Raw genomic sequence first — 21,986 nt, forward strand, 5'->3', positions numbered from 1 at the left:
GATATGATGATCACCTGTCATTCTGTATTCTATCTTTGCTTTACCTTGTAGGACTGAGCTGTCCTATATGGGAGCCACTAGCCAAATGAAGCTATGGAACATGGGAAATGAGACTAGTCTAAATTTATTTGAGCTATAAGTCCCACAAAAACTCTAAATTTCAAAGGCAGTACAAAAATAATGTCAATGTTACTAACAATTTTATATTCATTACACATTTAAATGCTATTTTGGATATATTGAGTTAAAATAAATATATTAAAAATAATTTCACCTGTGGTTATTTTTATTCCTTTCAATATAGCTACTAGAAAAGCTAAAATTACATATGAGGCTAGCATTATACTGCCTTTGAACAGAGGTGTTCTAGAAAACCCTAACTTTGATAGACTCTAATGGAAATGACAAAAATGAAGTTTTAAACAAGAGTACTAGCCTATGCCCTATCACCAATAAACTGTGTGAATTTGTGTTAGTGATATCAACTCATACAATTTATTTCAAGATGCTAATTTAGGATAAAAGTGTGACTATTAAAGTGTGCTTTTCTACTTATCTGCCTTAAGAGAGTTTCTTGACTTATTTTTTACAAATCATGGTAATGTTTCTATTATGACATATGAGTTTTAGTCATTTTTTTAAACCACAAGTTATCTGACTTTGACTGTGGAAGACAATGATCTACATGTTCTAATTGAATGAGACATTAATCCAGTAAGGAAAAAAGCAGAATTAAAGCTATACTGACCAAATGTGCTAAGTCTGGAGCAGCAGAGAGCCATCGGGACCCATAGACCAGGGCTATAAAATTAGGGCAAGGAGAGTATCCTCTGGTGTGAACACAGAAAAGGAGATTGCATTATCTTTTTTTTTTTTTTTTTTTAAACAGAGTCTCACTCTTGTTGCCCAGTGGCGCAATCTTGACTCACTCAACCTCTGCCTCCCGGGTTCAAGCAATTCTCCTGCCTCAGCCTCCAGAGTAGCTGGGATTACAAATGCCTGTCATCACACCTGGCTAATTTTTGTATTTCTAGTAGAGAAGGGGTTTCACCATGATGGCCAGGCTGGTCTCGAACTCCTGACCTTATATGATCCACTCACCTTAGCCTCCCAAAGTGCTGGATTATAGGCGAGTCACTGTGCCCGGCCTACACTATCTTTTTAAAAACACTTGTAAGGTGTCTTCTAGCATGTTGTCAGAGTTACTACATATTGTATGGGTTTTTTCAACAGCAACTAAGTATATGCTCTTTATATTTAAAATTGAATACCAACAAAATTGGAAAACAAATCCGATCAAAATTAATTACAATAATGTAACGTGACAATGACATTGCTATGTATACTGAAAAGTAAATACATTTTTGCTGTGTGAACATAGTCCTAGTGCCCAGAAGCTACAGTCACTGAGGCTGCCAATTAAACTTTCCTGTGCTCTGGGATGATTTAATTCTCGCACCATTTTTCTCTTTTTCAACCACAGCAAAATCTTCCTTCATACTGTGCACTCTGGCCTTACTTTAGCCCTTAGTTGGCAGAGTATAGCATTTGCATATCGAGTCAGGCTTTGTTTCTTTCTCATTAGCTCAACACCATTAAAGGAGCATTTTTGGCATTTAAATAATCACAAGCTTCAAGCAAATGAGGGCACTAAAATTAAAAAAAAAAAATTATGACTATGGGATAGCCATCCAAATAATTTAGAATGTGCTTACATCATTTTTTACATTATTATCAGAATAAATCATCACAGTTAAAAACAAGACTAAGAGATAACTTACTGATTCCATTTATTAGAAACACATTGCAGGAGGAGATGAAGGTATTCTGATTTCAGGAAATTCAGTCTAAGTTTGTTATGCTGCTTTTCTTACATTTTTAAGAAATAACAAACTTACTCCTTCTTTCTCATCTGCAGACTCAAGCTGTATTTCCACTCTTAAACTTTGGTTTTAAAATGAAATTATTTACACAAGGAGACAAAGAGATAAAAAATGAAAACAAAAATAAAACATAGAACTAGAGTCGAGAGGTAAAAGAAGGATCATGATGCCTGGAGAATGAAAAGGAGATGAAAAAGTACCAAACAGGTGAACAGGTAATGGGATTTAGTGTTGTTCTTCATGTTTTTGTAAATTTAATATTTATAACAAATAAATGGAAGCTTTGATGAATAGAAATTTCCTCTTAAAGTAGGTTATATGGGAAATGTGTGTAAGAGAATCAATCAAAAGAGAAAGAGTGAGAATCATCTATGAGAAAGAGTAAGTAGGAGATAAATAACTCCAGTAACTGTCTCACCCCAGTAAATGTAGGAGCTTTGATTCAAACCAGGTATTAGTCTACAAGGAATAGGAAAACATGTTTATGCTTAATATTAACTGTATATGATGTAGCCCTTATCTGCATTGATTTCTGTTGAATAAAGAAGTCATTCAAAAATCAGATACTATAGTGCTCGCTTCGGCAGCACAGATACTAAGACATAAAGTACTATAGATAATATATTATTTTAACAGGTGATTGAGAATGGCATTATTGCACCAATATGGCCTTAGAAAAACCGTTTAAATTTGTCCAAATACTTTACCTGGCAATAGGTGTGCTATACGTGCTAAAACACAAAACTAAATATCCTTCAAGGTAAGAATTTAATGCTAACATTTCCATTTCTATCTGTCACTGTTTTTAGGGGGAAAAAGACTGTCAAGTAGTATCAGAAAACTTTACAATTGAGCAAACAAGTGGTACAGGATAAATGAATGTTAATCTCAAAACTATGGTGTTTATATATCAAATATCCGGGGAAATCAAGTCAAAATATAAAACGCTGCCTTGAAACATTTTAATTAAGGGTGTGAAGGATGCTCATTTGGATTTTGGTATCTTTTTTTTAGCATTTTAAAATTTTTTCTTGTTTCAAATTATGACTTAGGTCACCTTACTCCCTCACTTAAGCACTAGTTCTATTAATTTTGAGAAATAGTCTTACTGATAATATTTAGAGTTTAGAACTTTAACAGTTCATGCAAAAATACACTAGTGAGTTATCTCAGAATTTATTAACTGTAAAGCTTCTCCTCAAGTACAAAAAGCAGATCATTTTAAAATTTAATTTTGAATATAAATGATGGTCTCCTTTATTAAGCATAGTAACTTTTACAAGTCCATCTTCCAACATGATTCCAGTATTGAAAGATTAGGAAAGAAAAACCTAGAAACCACTATGGACTTAACTCTAATCACATTTGGCTCGGGTCCGTAGTGCAAATGAGGGATACGCTGCATCTGATGGAGACACTGAGCAGTTGAGTTGTCAATAAATCTCAACTTTTCTCACTGAGGCTAGTGTGCTACAAAATAAATACAGACTCCAATGTAAGATCTCAGAAAGATGATACACCTACCCCAAAGCACCTCCTCATTATTTTCCCAAGATATCTGAATTTCTCAGCTCCAGTACCAATTCGTAGAAATAAACTTGCTCTTCATTGGACTAAATAGTATAATAAATTGAAAGAAGTAACTCAACTAGATTGGGTTAGATTAGATGAATAAATTAGTCGACAGAGCATTACCTCGTACTTAAATAACATTTTGGCCTGGGGGACTGTTACTAAGAGGATTGATTCAAAGTTTTGCATCAGAGCACACTCCTATTTCTAGTGGAAGGGAAGAACCAGACAAAACATTTTACTTCTTATATAGATATATTGGTTGTCATTGTGGAAATGACCTTAGAGATAGCCATTAAGCCTCATTGCATTTCTTAATGTCCCTTTAGTTCTATCATAAATCGCAATCATGACATTATGAGAGTATTTATGGAGTTAATACAATTCAGCTCTCATCAGTGCCTGCCTTTTCCTTTTTTTCTTTCTTTTTTCTTTTTTTTTTTTCTTTTTTAGATTTCCTGCCAGTAAGTAGAAAAGACCCATTTGGAATTTGAGAAAACATCCAGAGACGTCTTCGAAAATCTGTACTTCTAAATTCATACTTTGTTTTATTAACAGATGTACATTTGAAGGGGAAATACCATATACTGTAAGCCATTTGGGAATATTCTGCCTGTCAAGGATGACTCACGCTTTTCATTTCAATGGCGTGGATGCTGAGAGCTTAAACTCCAGACTCATCTGTACTCTAATTCTAAATCATTTTTTCCATGAACTCTGCAAGCATTTTATGATAAACACACACATGTGTATGACGTATGTGACCTCACCGGGAGTTTTCTGCAGTGTCAAGTGTTATTGGAAGATACCCAAGAATTGATTGACACATATCTTACAGAACTGGAGTTAATTAATAGGTCTACCAATTCCCAAATGTACCACAGGAAAGAGAAAATCTGTTTAAGACAGCAATCAATGACATACTGTGTGTGGTCAGGAGGTATTCATGATACAGCAAAAGTAGATTTTGCAATACGCTATTCAGGAGTGTAAATATAGTCAGGTGGCACATAACATTTTGGTTAATGATGAACGGCATATAGGATGGTAGGCCCCTAGGATTATAGTGGATCTAAAAAATTCTTATTGCGTAGTGACCTCATAGCCATTGGAAAGCCTTGTCTCTGTTTACATATGTTTAGATGCACAAATACTTATTATTATGCTACACATTGCCTACAATATTCAGTACAGTAACGTACTGTACAGATGTACAGCTTTAGGAGCAATAGGCTCCACCAGATAGCCTAGGTATATAGTAGGCTATCCCATCTAGGTTTGTGTAAGTACACTCTATGATTTTTGCACAACAGTAAAATAGCCTAAGGACATATTTCTCAGATTCTATCTCTGTTGTTAAACAACTAATGATTGTATGCTATTAAAACGCTTGAAGGGTAAAAGAGGTCTATTTTCATAACTAGAGGACGAAACTGAAGGTTATTTTGCAAATGGTTGTATTATTACTTTAAAGGAGCTATTAATTTCCTCCTATAAGATCCAAAGCTATTAAATAATTAAGTAAGCCCTGATTTCCTTCAAAGTGATGTTTTTACTTCTGGGGCATTCAGCCATATAGGATGCTAAGTCTATAATGTCATTTTCTGACAATGGAGTTGCAACATTCTTGAAAACAGAATGTAAGATGATAAGTTGTTTTAAAAGGAAGAGCACTGCAAAGAAAAAACTGAATGTTTAAATGTCCATAAAAGTCTTAATAGAAGCAACAAATGAAATGTCTTTTTTTCTATGATAAAATTATTTGTAATATGTCTAGACAAAATTTTAAAAGGAGATTAGTCTTTCATCATTTTGAGTGGGGCAGGTAATAGCAAAGTACATACACAACTTCTAAACTAGAATTTAGGAGAAAAATGGGTTCTTTATCTGAAGAGTTGTCCTTGAGAAAAGAAGTTGATATATTCAAACTCTGTGAGAGTTTATGAACTCTAAGCCAATAATCCTGGCCTCTGTTTCGATTGCTATTTTATTTCTGACTCTCCCGATCTTTCTCTTACTGTCTTCTCCCAATAGTACGAAGTATACACTGTCTCTTTTTTTCAACTTCACAAACAGCATAACAATTTAAATCCAAAGGTAGTGTTTTAAGTATAATATAGATGAATTTAAAGCAGATTCTCTCTTAAGGCAGCTTAAGCATTGAAAATTAAATTTGATGTAGTCTAGACAAGCTATATTGATAATATCTTTTCCAGAATTTCATAGATTGACTGTCTAGACTGCTTCAAATTCCCCAGGTAATTGCATAATCATCTTACTTCTGATCCCCTAAACAGTCTGGAACAGCATTTCACAATCTATAGTTATCATGCAAATCAAAATCACTGAGCTTCTGAAGGAGGACCTCTCTCAAAGCCTGTGAGTTTCAGAGTCTCAGGAAAATACTCGCATTTCAATCTTCCATCTCAGAATGCTTGGACAGGAAGCTTTATATATTGGCTATTTGGGTAGAGGAAATCCTGGTAAATGGCCTGGCTCCAGAACCTGTACCTCTTCATTTCCCCAGCGGCCCACCCATAGGGCAGCAATGAGTAGTTGATGAGTGGAAGAGGAAATAGACTGTTAACTCTATTAAAATCTCAACTTCAAAAATCAACATTTCGGGAAAATGATAAAAATGCAAGGATAACATATGGCGTTTTAATTTAAATGACCATCAACATCATGTAAGCCTCGCATTTAAAAAGGGGAAATTAAGAAAGGTGCAGAATCACCCGGCAGCCATGAGAATCCAGTGCCATAATTTACAATCTCTGATGAAGTGAGAAACATTTAAGAGGCAAAGTGACAACTGCTATTAAGCAAAACAGCAATACAGGTTTTAGGCTGTGATGCAGATTTATATTTTGTATTAAACGGGTATAGACTTGTATTTTAAAATAGTTATAGTTTCTAATATTAATTGACTTCTTTTAGTCCTTATTATCCATTAGACAATGTTTAACTTTCACAACTGTATGAGGTACAGACCATTTTCCTTAAAAATTTCTAGCTTAGAAACTTAGATACAGAGGAGGTAAATAATTTGCACCAGATTAAGCAGCTAGTACAAAGCTGAGGTTGAATGCAAGCTCTGCAGTCTGAGGCTAGCAGATATGCTTTTAACAATGGTGGGATTAAAACTCCTTGAGTTTCTACAGGGACAAAAAAAAAAAAAAAAGTCAATGGGTCATACTGTGCTAAGAGCGGTAGAAGGCAGTTAGAGGTGATAAGTTAACCTTGCATTTAAAATATACAGACCCCGAGAATCAAAAGATTGTTTTTAGCTTGTGTTGCATGTGTGAGACAGAGTCTCAGAGAAGTTAAGTAATATTTCCAGTGCTCCACAGCTAGTAAGTTGTAGAGCAAGATCTGAAGACAGATGCGACACCAAAGTCCAGGTCCTTTCTGCTAATTTGTGCTAAAAGTTCGGCATTCCTGCTGGGCTCTGTCACTCACGCCTGCAATCCTAGCACTTGGGGAGGCCGAGGTCGGTGGATTGCCTGAGCTCAGAAATTCGAGACCAGCCTGGGCAACAAGGTGAAACCCTGTCTCTAGTAAAATACAAAAAATTGGCCAGGCATGTCGGCATGCACCTGTAATCCTAGCTACTTGGTACTTGGGAGGCTGAGACAGAAGAATTGATTGAACCTGGGAGGCAGAGGTTGCAGTGAGCCAAGATCACGCCACTGCACTCCAGCCTGGGCAACAGAGCGAGACTCCATTTCACACACACACACACACACACACACACACACAAAAGTCAACATTCCTGATTCCATTGCCAATCATGTAGACCATAATTCCTGACGCATGTAAAAAGTGCAATACCATGACTCATGTAAAAAGTGCAATATCATGTGGAGGGGGTTCTCTAGAGCTACCTTCAGAATATAGAAAAGTGAGACAGTTACCTTGCACGCAAGCTTTAGGAAAACTGATGTATTACAATAAGAATTGGTTGAGAAGACAGCAAAGAGAGAGTGACTAAATCAGGTGCTAAAACAAATTACATGTACAAAGTCTCCAGTACCATGTGCATAAATTTATCCCTAATTTAATCAATGTAAAACAAGCAACATCAGTAGAATTGCCTGTCCTAAAGTTGCTTTTTACTTAAAACTCTTCAGTCTGTCAGCATAAATACTATACATATGGGCTTATAAAAAAGAGAAGAAGGAAGGATATGGTTGGGGAAATAGGATGAAGAGATACTGGCAACTAGTGAGATCTTGGGAATGTGTCTTCCCTGGTTCATCAAGAAGAAAAAATAATTGTGTTTAGTCTAGAAACTGCATAATATCTAAGGTGATTTCTTATACAAAGAAGATATAACAGAAACTATTTTGATTTCTAATTCATTTGGGTCAAAAGACATACTTATATCACTTTGGGACACTTTATGAAATTTAGGGAGAGAGTCTAAAGTTTAAGTTATAAAGAAGTGAATACCATGTCAATTTTATTTTATCTTTAGGATATCAGAAATATTTCAAGAATAAGTCCTTTATTTGTTGAGTATTTCTGAGTTCCAGTTTTGAAGAAAATTCTGTCACCAATGATTTTCTCATCACGTGAACACTTTTGTTCCTCTTAGGATTTCATGCCAAAAATTACAAGAGGGTTTATAATTGAAGTCTATTGATAAGCCAGATTCACCAAACTGCTTTCAACATTAGCAACTTTTTCTTTATCTTGATTTTTACTTAAATGTACATAATTTCCTCACTAAAACATCTTTACAAGGAATAGAGAGATTAAAAAAAATTTTTTTTTCTTTCCCATACTTCCAAAATAATAATCAAAAATATACAATCAAAGCTTAGCCAAGCAAGAATACAAATGTGAATAATGTGAGTCAAACCTGAGACCAGATCATTGTGCAAATGTATGGCATCCTTTCTTAATCCCTAGGCAGAAGAAAACAACTGGTGGCAGACACTTCTGGCTGAGGATGGAAATGGAGGAGAAGGCTGGCAATATACAAATGAAGGAGAAAACACCACACATTCAGCCTGCTGACATCTGCTGCACATGCAAAATGGATTGGACTCTAATCCAGGGTGAAAACAAATGCTTTCTTCCTTCCTTCCTCCTGCTCCCTAGTTTTTGTTGAGTGATGTTCTCATTCTTTTTGCATTCACAGATTAAAATTAATAACAGCATCTGAATTTGAAGTAGGTCCCACTGAATAGTGAACCAGAAGCAAAATGAACTGAAGAAATTAGTAATGAAGCATTTTGAATAGAAAGGGGTCATGGACAAACATAATTTTTTAAAAGCCAGCTTTACCTCAGGATGATGTCCAATTTCAATGTAGGTGCAAATTGGATGAAAAGCCCCCGTTCCACAGGCGTACAAGTGAGTCTGATTATATGCCTTAAGTACCTTGATGAAATTAGCACATTCTTTCTGTAAGACAAAAGGAAAACCAAAGATTTTCAGCAATCAGCATGACTGAGGTATCCTCTAGGGTGCTAGGCATGCTGGAACAGATTTGTCTTTTGTTTTCTTTTTTTAGCATCCCTTTCACAACATTGTAAGGACTTATTTATTTTTCTATTGTTTTGTTTATATTATAACATGCATTAAAATATAGAGTTTCTTACTCTGGTGAGAACAATTATTTTATGACCTTCCATCAGTCTTTCATTAAAACTATTTTTAATTTATTTATACAAAAGCAGAAAAAAAATTAGATAATCAATAATCACAGGTGATTTTTCCAGAAATGAGGAGAGCAGCAAATTACTTGATTAACTAATGAATTAACTAAACAAAATGATGGTGAAAATTTACTTGCAAAAATCAGTTTTCAGTTCCATTTTAGGAAAAGAAAACAAAAATATAATATAATATGACCCTCTAATAAACATAAAGTTTAAACATCATTAGTAATCCATTTTGGAAATATCCAAATGAGTATTCACATGGTAAATAATAAAAACTGCATTCAAAATGATTTTGTTAAAGGCTATAGACTTCCTTAACTACCTTTTTTTTTTTTTCTATGAACATTTGGAATTAAGAACCAAATATGTAACTATAAATGCAATTAAGGATCAAGTGTGGACAACAGTACAAGCAAGGCAGGCACACATGACAGGACTGGGTTGTTCCTGGGACTTCTAAGTGTGTCACACTCCCAAAGTCATTCTCTATGACTTGCCAGTTTTCAAGTGAAAGCTCAGAGTGCTTTATGTAGTCAGTTGGAGCTTACAACTGAGGTGGTAAAATTATTTGAGTACATTTCCACATGACATCTGTATTCTATATTTGAGGCTGATTATTTTTATCTTAATTCCATTGCCCCCGTAAAATAAGGATCAGGTAACCAAACTTAAGCAGATTAATTGATATTTAAATTCAGATAATTGCTGTCTATTATCACTTATTTTTCTAGGATGAAACCTGATGATGACCCTAAAATACATTGCCCTAAAAATGAATGTGGCCCATTTAAAGTAAAATGCGAAAGTTTCTAGTTATGACTCCTCCCTCATGCTTTCCTAACATATGCTGAGTACTTTGGGGGTAACTAAAATAAACATAATTTCTTCCACTGTTTTGCTACACAGATCCTCAGTCTTTCTTTTGTCTGGTAAGGCACTACAATGCATAAAATTACTCTCTGAAATAAATTGATCTTGCAAGTTGTTATGAGGAAAAATTTCCTAGCTTAAAAGGTATGTGGCTCTCATCCGTGTTTCACTTTAAATAGGGTACCTCTTAGGTAAAACTATGAAACAGATATAACTTAACTTCCACTACTCTTAGCAACAAGCTCTCCATTCTGTAAGAGTCTCTCCTCCTTCCCCAAGAGAATAGGGCATGAAGGCTTGGGCAGAGCAAAAAGGTTGTGGAAAGGGAAACATCTGATAAACTCATTTACAAACCAGGCATTCATGAGCCTTACCCAAAGGATTTATTTGTGTTCTTAAAAAAATTTCAGTCATTTGCAAAGAAGCCATTTTCAGGAAAATGTTTACTTTGAAACACGTAGGTGGCCACATACTCTGCTTTTATATAAAGATAATCATCTCTGATTGTGGGCTCAATATTATAGTATTCCAGATTAGAAATAACCAGTTCCAGCACCATATGCTGAAACTAAGAAATTGGCTGTGTACATATTGGTAAGCAAACAGATATTCTAATAAATAATAGTGGCAGACCCAGATGGATGTCTTTTTCATTCTAGAAAAAAACAGGATTTCAGTTTGCATGCCATGCCTTTATAGATATGCATGCAATTTTTTCCACAAACCCCAATTTTTTAGTCTTATCAGTATCACCTAACTGCCTCCTTAGAAATACGACAGTGGAACTTACTTCTCCATAATAAATAAGGAAGAACATATTTTACCAGTAAGAATACTTGTGAACAAAACAAAGGCTCATGTCACCTCTGCAACTGTTATGAATCATAATATCACAGAATTTGTGGGCTCTTTATCTCTTATAGATTGACTAACTGATTAGCAATTTATAGTGACTACATCTGTCCTTCGAAGGAAACTAGCAGATTGTAATTAATGACTGAAAAACTCTCAGGGTTCTTGCTAACTATGAAATTGGGCTCCACTGAATATCATAAATTTAATTTGTTCTCTATTAACTACTAAAGAGGAACCACTATAACATGACAACAATTCCCCTACAGAGCTGTTGGAACAAAATCAATCACAGGACCATAGCTGTGAAACCTGGCAAAGGGTTCTACCGAGAGTGCTGATAACGGGATTCTATCTTTTTACTAAGCAACTAGACCCACCCTATTGGCCTAAGGCCTGGAATGATCCCCTTCATTTCCCCACTGAGCTCTCCCAGTTGGCAGCCGGTTGTATTGTTACCATGCCCTGGGGGCAAGCTCAATATTATTTTGAAAGTGGAGGTTGATGCAAATATAATGGAGAGAAATTTCTTGGGCTTAGAGGATACAAAGATGCTTGAAATAAAACAAAGGAATGGAAGGAAATACTTTCAAATTTGGTTAAAAATAGCTGAGAGAAGACCCATCAAGAACAATGGAGGAGGAAAGTGTATTAAAAGAACTGGACAGAGAAGAAGCAAAACCTTGACAGAGACATTGTTAGTAAGGATTTGTTCTTAATAGAAAACCTACATAAAAGAGTATCAATCCTTTCATTCATTTGCCTTCATTCTCTAGCTTGTTGCTGCCAAGGTTTTCGAGTGTTCCAAAACAGGATATTCATTTTATTTGGAAGCAGCTTGGACATTCCTCTAAAAAAGAAGGAAGCGTGGCAGAAAAAGGAAACACACTTCACACATTTCTGCTCTAGGGAGACAGAAGAAGAGTGTTTCTGACCTTTTCTTGAACCATGACGATTCTTAAAACTCAGAATGTAATGTACTTTTTGGCCTTAAACTACTGCACTGCTTTGCTCAGCACTGGAGGATTTACAATGTAATAAAGAGAGTGGAATCAGTTCAAAATGAATTCATTTTTCAAACCTTGATCCTTTTTGGAATTTAAGTTGATGAACACAGACAAGTTTAGCAACAAGTTGACTTCCCAAGAGTCAGGCAACCATACTGACCTCTTATTTTACTGAAATGTTCTCCAGAGCAACAGTGTTATAGATTGTTAGCTAGAAATAAAAGATTGTTAGCTAGAAATAAAAGGCCAGTTATAAACCAGTAAAATCCAAGGCCACACCTGAGGAGTAACGATTCATCACCCTTAGTGACAAACCACTTACACTTATGTTTTTAAGGGTCTCTGGTCTTTCTAGATCAAAGGAGTGAGGAATTATGTATAAAGATATTACCTGGAGTAATAAATTTAGAAGAAAATGTCTACCCCTAGAAAAAGATACAGGAGCCAAAAGCACAGTGATTCAAAAACAAACATTGCAGATATGAAGCACTGATTAGACTGTGTTACACAGACTTTTCCTGGACGGTTACAAAAATAAAGTCCATCCATCTGTCAAAACAACTGCTCCATGCATGAAAATTAAAACAGAACTGAGGTGTTTTTAACTAACTTCCGATAATTATACTTTCTACAAAAGAATATGATTTACCTCCAATTCCAATTACCTCCTTGCATGTTCTTAAATTCTGGATGGAGCAGTTAAATTTTACTCTAAGTAAGCGAAGAGAAAAGGAGAGAAGACTTGTGAACGTGAACAATCTCTATTCAAATATATTCAGTTCATGATTAAATCAAACAACTTGTTCTGGCTCAACTACGAATCAGTCCAAAATGAATGGGTAGCATATAGCATTGACTCAGGTCAATGAGAATTCATGTAAAAAGAAAAAAAATGCTTCTATCCCATCGATAGTTTGTGTAGAAATATTTTGGTGCATAATCTAGCAGCTGGGAAAGCAAAGGAAATCTTTTCCTATCATGATGGTTGGATACATTTATGCCTGAAAACCCATTAATAAGCTTAATTCCTGAAGTTAATCTGTTGACTTTCTTTTTCTCTGGTCAATTTATTTGGCAAGCTAGCTGAATACTGGAATCTTCGTGCCAAAGCAGTAATCCGTGAGATTGTTCCTGTCACTCACTTTATCCCTTCCTCTATTTAAGCTTTTCCGCACTTATCTGGCAATAATGTTTAGTCTTTTTTTTTTTTTCTTTTAACCTTGTGCTATTACAGCTGTAATCCGATCATCCATAATTGTGTCTTTCTAATACTTTACTATTCACTAAAGGATGTTAGAAATCTCTTCTCCAAAGAGGCTTATCTAATAAAACTAAAATATAAACCATGTTATAATTATGATATTAGCCTTCTAATGTTGAATTTGTGACTTGGAATTTTTTAACATTCACCTTTTAAAGTGATGAATAGGCAGTTCTGTCCATTTTGGGGGCATTTTTACCATCAGTATTTAGAATATGCCATAATAAAATGAATTGAACTTTCCATATCAATGCTTTTATATTTTTTAGAGATTTAAAATAATACTGATTCAACTAACACAACAAAGTTAGCAATGTTACATAGCCAGTAATTTTGGTATGTAAGCATATTCATATTAATTGAACTATATCACCATTAAACCTATGATAACTGAAAAACAACTTTTAAAGTGGCTTGAATTATATGATTAAACTAAATGAAGACTCTCTGTATAAGGCTCACAAATTATTTTACTTAAATGTTCATTGCAGTTAAGTGCCCAATTTGACTGCTCTTTTCCCTCTAGATTGACTATTTGTTTTGAAGTTCTAGAAATATTGTTCAAGATTCTATAAACATTTTTCTTTCAAATTACTTGAAACCTTCAAACATGTTCAAAATGATTATCCACATAGGCACTATAGACTATGCTATTAGCAAAAGCTGACCGCTGTGATTTTCTTTTATTTAAAGGAGTTCAAAAAATTCACTTTGAAATTCTGTGTGGACCATAGAAGCTTATGATATCAATTTTTAGGCTTATGTTTTCTTTTATATTATACTGTCACTCAGATTCATCATGATGTGTGCCATTCATTTGCATGATTTGACTGTGGTCCATTATATGTACCTAGCATAACCTTTCTTCATCTTATATTGCAATAAATGCAGACAATTGCAAATATTCTGGGAAATCTACATAAATATGTTTCCTATCAAACCAGGAAAATGATGAAGTACTCACAATCCTCATCCTTATTTCAAAAATGATATTCAGTGGTTTCCAATTTTATGCAAGGGGCTGAATATTTAGTGTTCATGCCTTAATGCAACCAAGTCATTTGTTTACATCAAGTAAGGAGAGTTACAATCTAAAGGAATTTATTGTGGACAAAATTATTTGGCATATTTAATTCTAACATACATGCCTTTACCATAACAGAAATCATTACACATAAAAGAGAGATGAACTGCATCTTTAATTGCACGTGAGATGTAGCCTTAGGGAAAGACAGAAAAACTGAGCCCATATTTTAGAAGAATGCTTGATTTTATTTACATCTACCTCCTTTCTACCCCTTGTCTTGCCTAATATCGAACATTAATTTTTGTTAGAGTCCTTAAAGTCCAAATTACTAAAGTCTGGTTGTTTTTTTTTTTTTTTTTTTTTTTTTTTTTTTTTTTTTTTTTTGAGACGGAGTCTGGCTCTGTCTCCCAGGCTGGAGTGCAGTGGCCGGATCTCAGCTCACTGCAAGCTCCGCCTCCCGGGTTTACACCATTCTCCTGCCTCAGCCTCCCGAGTAGCTGGGACTACAGGCGCCCGCCACCTCGCCCGGCTAGTTTTTTGTATTTTTAGTAGAGACGGGGTTTCACTGTGTTAGCCAGGATGGTCTCGATCTCCTGACCTCGTGATCTACCCGTCTCGGCCTCCCAAAGTGCTGGGATTACAGGCTTGAGCCACCGCGCCCGGCCCTAAAGTCTGTTTTATAGTTATAATATAAAATATTATCTGAATGCATCTTATAATAATTGGAGACTCTAATCAAGTTTAGTGTTTGTTACATACACACTGATGTATCATTTATTCAAATGCAAGTGCCTATGGCATATTTCACATGTATACTCTTGTCCTTTTCTTCCTTTTTTCATGACCAAAAATTTAGTTGATTTAAAAGGAGATTAAAAAGTAGAACATTCAGAAAGAAAGAACTTTTACAATATAAAAAGGTTTGAAAAGAAGTCAAGTGCCCACAGGGTAAATGAACTATCAAACCAGAGTTGTGAGATTGTCTTATAGTCTGAACTCCATTTTCTCAAAATTTATACCTTGAAATTCTAATCTCTACCATCTGGGAATATGACTCTATTTGGGGATAGGGTCATTAAGGAGGTGACTAAGTCAAAATGAGGCCCTTAGCGTAGACCCTAATCCAACCTGGCTGGTGTCTTTATAAGAAGAAACTTGGACACATAAGGAGACATCGGGGGCATGAGTGCACAGAGGAAGGGCCATGTGAATAGGCAGCAAGAGGACAGTCATCTGCAAGCCAAGGAGCGGAGGCTCAGAGGAACTCAACCCTGCTTACACCTTGAACTTGGACTTCTAGCCTCCAGAACTGGAACATAAATTTCTGTTGTTTTAGCCAACCAGTCTGTGCCACTTTATTATGCTAGCCCTAATGGAGTAATACAAACATTAAAAAGAAAGTGGGTAATTGGAGGCAATCTGCTGCTTAGTCAAAAGATACTTAAATTTACCAATATTTAAAATATTTTGACCGTCAGAACATACGTGGTATCATAATTTTGTCACCCATAAGCCAACTTTGGATCTTCTGCTTTGTACAGAATTAGATATTAAAGAGGACGTTTTACAAATTTCATTTTTTTCTGGCATAATTTTATTATTTCTTCAAATATCATTCATATATCATAATCTTCCCAAATATGCACATATATGTGGATATTTGTATGTAAACCATATGTATATATCAACTTGTAGAAATAATTTATGCATGCATTTAAATTTCAGAAATTAGGAATTGTTAAATTTATATTTATTGATATGTAATGAAGATGTTACTTATTCAAGGATATTTGCATTTGAAAAGGTATTCTCAAAAACTTTAAGAAAAAACATGTAGGGCAAAACGAACAATTTCATAACGGTGAAACAGAAATGGGGGTAATTACTTGTATCAGTCTTACACCTTAGAGCAGGGGTTCCCAAACCCCAGGTAGACTGGTACCAGTCAATGGCCTGTTAAGAACAGGCTGCACAGCAGGAGGTGAGCAGTAGGCCAGTCAGCTGCCTACTCCGCTTTCTGTCTGATCCACTGCCGCATTAGATTCTCATGGGAGGTTGAACACTTTTATGAACTGTGCATACAAGGGATCTAGGTTGAGGTCTCCTTGTGAGAATCTAATTAATATCTGACGATCTGTGGTGGAACAGTTTCATCCCAAAACCATCCCCTTTTTTGCCCATGGAAAAATTGTCTTCCACGAAACCAGTTCCTGGTGCCAAAAAGATTGGGGAACCACTGCTTTAAAGTCAGTTAGACATGGGTTAAAATTACTCAGGCATTTTCCATTTGCTGTGTGACTGTAACAAAGTTACTTAGAATCTCTGAGCCTGAGTGCCCTCAACTGAAAATGAGATTAATGATATATTCATGTAAATTACTTAGCATGATGACTAGCACTTATTAATTGATAGGTAACTGGTTATCCAATTTTTTTGTTTTGTTTTGTTTTTTGAGATGGAGTTTCGCTCTTGTTGCCCAGGCTGGAGTGCAATGGTGCGATCTTGGCTCACCGCAACCTCCATCTACCAAGTTCAAGCGATTCTCCTGCCTCAGCCTCCTGAGTAGCTGGGAATACACACATGTGCCACCACCCTGACTAATTTTATATTTTTAGTAGAGACAGGGTTTCTCCATGTTGGTCAGGCTGGTCTTGAACTCCTGACCTCAGGTAATCCACCCGCCTCGGCCTCCCAAAGTGCTGGGATTACAGGCGTGAGCCACCGTGCTCGGCCCCAATTCTTAAAATAATTAAACTTCACTATTGTTTGGATATTTCTCTGACTGCTTAACTCTCACACTCTTCTACATATTATGCCATTTCACAAATTATGAGGAGCTCCATTATGAATAGTTCATTCTTTGTAAGGATGCAGTTAACAGAGTTTAAGCCCATACTTGGTGCTAAACAGAGATAGATTTTTAAAAATTGGTTTTGAGTATTACTTTATGCCCATTTCAGCTACCAAGGGCAATTGCATTTTGTTCAATAGAATTTATATGAAATCCTAGTCCTCTGGCAGTGAAGACTTATAAATTATAATCACTGTTGTTATCAAAGCAGTAAAAATGCCATGATTCATTGTCTCAATACAACAGCAAATACAGCATGCGTTAGTCAATAGCTGTGGCAGAATTGTACTGTGCCAACTGAAATAAGCTAGAAAAATATTTCCTCAAATTCCCTTTCCTGCAGGTTGGTTTAGGCTGGCTATCAATGAAATCCGCATGAGGTTTGGGAGGTATAAATTAAGCTGCAACCATTACACTCCCTAGGTTGTTCTGATCTGCTGGCCACACCAGGGCCTCCAGGTCCTCTGGCTTCCACCAAATCTCATTTGTTAGTTTCTACCAGACTGAGTCCTGATATTTGTATAGCTCCATGACAAAAGACATCCGTTTCTTCTTTAAGTCACCCACATCAACCCAAAGAAAGTTAGAGGTAGTAAAAGACAGACTCTGGTCCTAGTTTGTGCTGTGGGTCTCAGTTCATCCTTACTCTTCCTACTTCATATCTGGCTTTTCTTCTATAAACATCAACAACTATAGTTACCTACAACAACTTCACACCCACTACCTGTCTCAGGCAGTAGCCTTCCATAGAATTCTTCACCAGCTCTCATGATTGTATAAGGTCTAATTCCCATAATAAAACTCTTTCCATATCAATCACACAGGTGGTCTCTGATAAAACCATGATGAAAAGATATATCTTACTGCCATAGACTAGCTCATTATGATATGTAATATAAAGGGAACATAAATTTGACCTGTTTAAAAACACACACATGCTCACTGTATGAACTAATGACTAAAGGTCATTAGTTAATAATTTTATTTACTTCTAAATATGAAAGATTTCTGCTTTTTAAATGCATATTAAAATCTATAATCAAAAAGTTGTATTAATGTTGGTATCATTTCAAGCACAATACTAAAAAACCTATCTTTTAGCGTTGAATACATGTGGAATAAACACATGCACACATGTATGCATACATAACAGTTACATTTAACACCATGGATAGCATGGATAGTACAGTATATTTTGCACCTAATTTGAATGGAACAGTGAGAAGCTTCAGGAATTTTCTGCTCTTAAAGCCAAAAGCCAAGATTCTTCATCTCTAGAAATAGTGTGTCAAGTTTTCAGAGCTACCATAATTTTGCAGTCTCTTTTCCTTGCTACCAACTAAAAAGGCTAAAAGTAAGTAGATGTATATTAAAATTAAATGGCAGAGCTTTGGGAAAGTTTCATGAGGTCCTGTGTATATAAGAAGCTGATGGTTTTTATTGTTATTGCACAAATGAGTTTTACTGTTATTGCACAAATGATTTTTACTGTTTTTTTTTACTAGGTCAAGCAAAGGAAAACAGTCAAAAGTTGGTGATAGCATATTTGTCTTAAGACATAACATATCTAAATAAAATATATTAGAGTCCCTGTTTAATACAAGATATGATGGACAGTGTACTATCGGAAATGAGTAGAAATCTACTTATGAAGATTATCAGACACATATAGAAGAATACTAAACACAAGTATTAGAAACTACGTGTCAGTGGGACTTGGATCAACTTGCTAAATATGAGGAAAGAAGATACTGGCCAAAATCTTTTCTCCTGAAGGAACTGGTCAAATCATGATAATGGACCTTCCAGATTGTAAAATACTTACTGTACTCTAAAAGTATGTACACTGATGTACGGATGAAATATGGTGTCCAGTCAAATCTAAATAATAATTTGTTAACCAATGCCAAATATTTCATCTTCATTTCAGCCACTTAAGGATGCAATTGAAATTTCCAGTAAAAAGGAAAATAAATCAAAATCTCCAAATCTTCTAAAAGATTTTTATAAAATGTCTCTATTTCCAATGCTAGCCTTACTTTGCAAAAATAAATAAATAAATAAATAAATAAATAAATAAAATGCATTTAAATTTTAATCCTGACCCTGAAATGTTTCCAAAAATTTCAGTTTATCTGTATGAGACTTAGTTCATGGCAAGTCAAACATAATTAATACCAACTTATTTGACTGTATTAGTAAAATGTATTAATTCAAAATATGAATACTACGTAACTTCTGAAATAAACTTCATGACAAAGTTTTATTTGCCATGTATCTTTTACCTTACATGCAAAATTTGCTTGTTTAATTACTTGAAAAGAAATATGGACTTGTAACCAAATACAAGTCACCCAAACGAGTTAATATACGAAATGCATTTAGATCAATACCAGGTATAAAGCAAGCTCTCCATAAGTGCTGGATATTATTATACTACTTCTGAAGGCTAGAGTTAAACTGTAATTATTTGGTTCAACATATCAGATATTTACCCACACACAGATATATACATACATATGAAAGGTACATACATATGAATATCTATGCTCATTTCTGTGACATGTGATAAGGTATTTACTGGAGTTCATCAAAAATCAGTTATCTGTACAACTGAAGTGCCATCAAAATTCTTGATGAAAATCATATTTTAAAATGGATAAACTGACCATATTCTTTCATTTGTAAGATTATCCAGAGTGTCCACATAAAATTACAATCGATATTTTCAAAAATTATAAAGGGTCTGGGGTTTTACCCTATTTGTAAGATAATGAGTTAGCCTACCATGCTTTCATGAATACTAACAAAAGATTTGTGACTAAGGGTTCAGAGATAAAGGACTTTATTACTCACAGAAATAGTACTAGCCAGAGTATTAGAATTTCTTGTGCTATTTCCACTGGGTATTCGGAAGAGGATCAGGTAATACCCATACATGTGGTGAGTTGCATTATTGGAGAGGAACTCTGGATGAGAAAACCGAAATATTATATAATAGGTATAGCATGCTGACCTTTAGATATTGAGGGAGATATTATGTTGATTGCACTGGACAGTGCACATGTCTGCCCTTTGCTTCAGAGGGAGGCATTCTCTCTGTTTCCCAAGACCATTTGCAAACCAACCTTCTACTTCAGAGGAAGACACTATCGTAACTGTATAAACAGTTTTTTTAAAAAAAAACTTAACAAAACAATTTTTTATTATACTTTAAGTTCTAGGGTACATGTGTACAACGTGCAGGTTTGTTGCATATGTATACATGTGCCATGTTGGTGTGCTACACCCATTAACTCGTCATTTACATTAGGTATATCTCCTAACGCTATCCCTCCTCACTACCCTCACCCCACGACAGGGCCCGGTGTATGATGTTCCCCACCCTGTGTCTAAGTGTTCTCATTGTTCAATTCTCACCTATGAGTAAGAACATGCAGTGTTTGGTTTTCTGTCCTTGAGATAGTTTGCTCAGAATGATGGTTTCCAGCTTAATCCATGTTCCCACAAAGGACATGAACTCATCCTTTATATGGCTGCATAATATTCCATGGTATATATGTGCCACATTTTCTTAATCCAGTCTATCATTGATGGACATTTGGGTTGGTTCCAAGTCTTTGCTATTGAGAATAGTGCTGCAATAAACATACGTGTGCATGTGTCTTTACAGCAGCATGATGTATAATCCTTTGGGTATATCCCCACATGTGCATGTGTCTTTATAGAAGCATCATTTATAATTCTTTGGGTATACATCCAGTAATGGGATGGCTGGGTCAAACGACATTTCTAGTTCTAGATCCTTGAGGAATCGCCACACTATCTTCCACAATGGTTGAACTAGTTTACAGTCCCACCAACAGTGTAAAAGTGTTCCTATTTCTCCACATCTACATATCTGACAAAGGGCTAATATCCAGAATCTACAAAGAACTTAAACAAATTTACAAGAAAAAATCAAACAACCCCATCAAAAAGTGGGAGAAGGATATTAGCAGACATTTCTCAGAAGAAGACATTTATGCAGCCAACAGACACATGAAAAAATGCTCATCATCACTGGTCATCAGAGAAATGCAAATCAAAACCACAATGAGATACCGTCTCACACCAGTTAGAATGGCGATCATTAAAAAGTCATAAACAGTTTTTTTTAAAAGTGTGCAAAAAGGTAGTCAGGACCTCTGCTTATAAGATGTGAGAAATGTGAAGAACCATGAAAAACTATTCCAACAATTATACATGAGGATTTTGAAATTTAATGTAATTTTATTATTTGATAGACTCCTAAATTAGAAGGTAATTCTAATTATCCACTTAATGCAGTTTTATTATGTCTCGATGTGCCCAAAATAAAATTTAAAAAAATGAAAAGTTAAAGTCAAATTTGACCTTTGAAAAAGTAATGAAATTTAAGGGTTGACATAGGCATTTTGGAATGCACTGTAACTTAAGATGCATGTGCAGCTTTACATTCTCAATTGCATTCACTTGGCAAAAATTAGTGCTATTGAGGTCCTGCAATTTGAGCCACAGTAAACATGATAGACATTATAATATATCATATCATTAAGAGGAGTAACAACTAAGGACAAATATATAAAAATAAATCCCTCAAGAATTTTAAAAAGTCTCAAAGTTCAGGTGCATGATACAACACTTTGAAATGTATCCAAGAATCAGAATGTTATGAGAGTCTGCTTTTTTGTTCCTCTCAGATGGTTGAAATTTTGATTTCCAATGATATTCAAAATATTTCTAACAGTCATACGGTTGCCATTTGGTTTTATTGAAATTTAGTGCAAAGAGAGATGGTTTAGTAGGATAAACAAAGAAGATTCAGAGAGCTATTGATTCAAAACAGATTCTTTTACCAGCTTAGAATGTATTCAGCTTTCATTTGCAAAACAGGGTCAACGAAGTTAAGCCATCAATAGAAATGTTACTGTGTATAACAAGTGAATTTTAAGCACTAGAAAAATACCAAA

General features: G+C 35.1%; 1 protein-coding gene across 4 annotated transcripts in view; it reads right to left on the bottom strand.

Annotated features, from left to right (window-relative positions):
* The window catches only part of LOC105475417 (semaphorin 3A), a 539,208-nt gene that overhangs the window by 134,641 nt on the left and 382,581 nt on the right, over positions 1–21,986 (bottom strand). For all 4 annotated transcript variants that reach the window (XM_011730630.3, XM_011730633.3, XM_011730632.3 and 1 more), the window contains one exon: positions 8,748–8,867. In XM_011730630.3, coding sequence (XP_011728932.2) covers positions 8,748–8,867 — 120 coding nt within the window. The remainder of the gene's footprint in view (positions 1–8,747; positions 8,868–21,986) is intronic.

This window comes from Macaca nemestrina, chromosome 4 (assembly GCF_043159975.1).
Source record: "Macaca nemestrina isolate mMacNem1 chromosome 4, mMacNem.hap1, whole genome shotgun sequence".
Classification (NCBI taxonomy): Eukaryota; Metazoa; Chordata; class Mammalia; order Primates; family Cercopithecidae; genus Macaca; species Macaca nemestrina.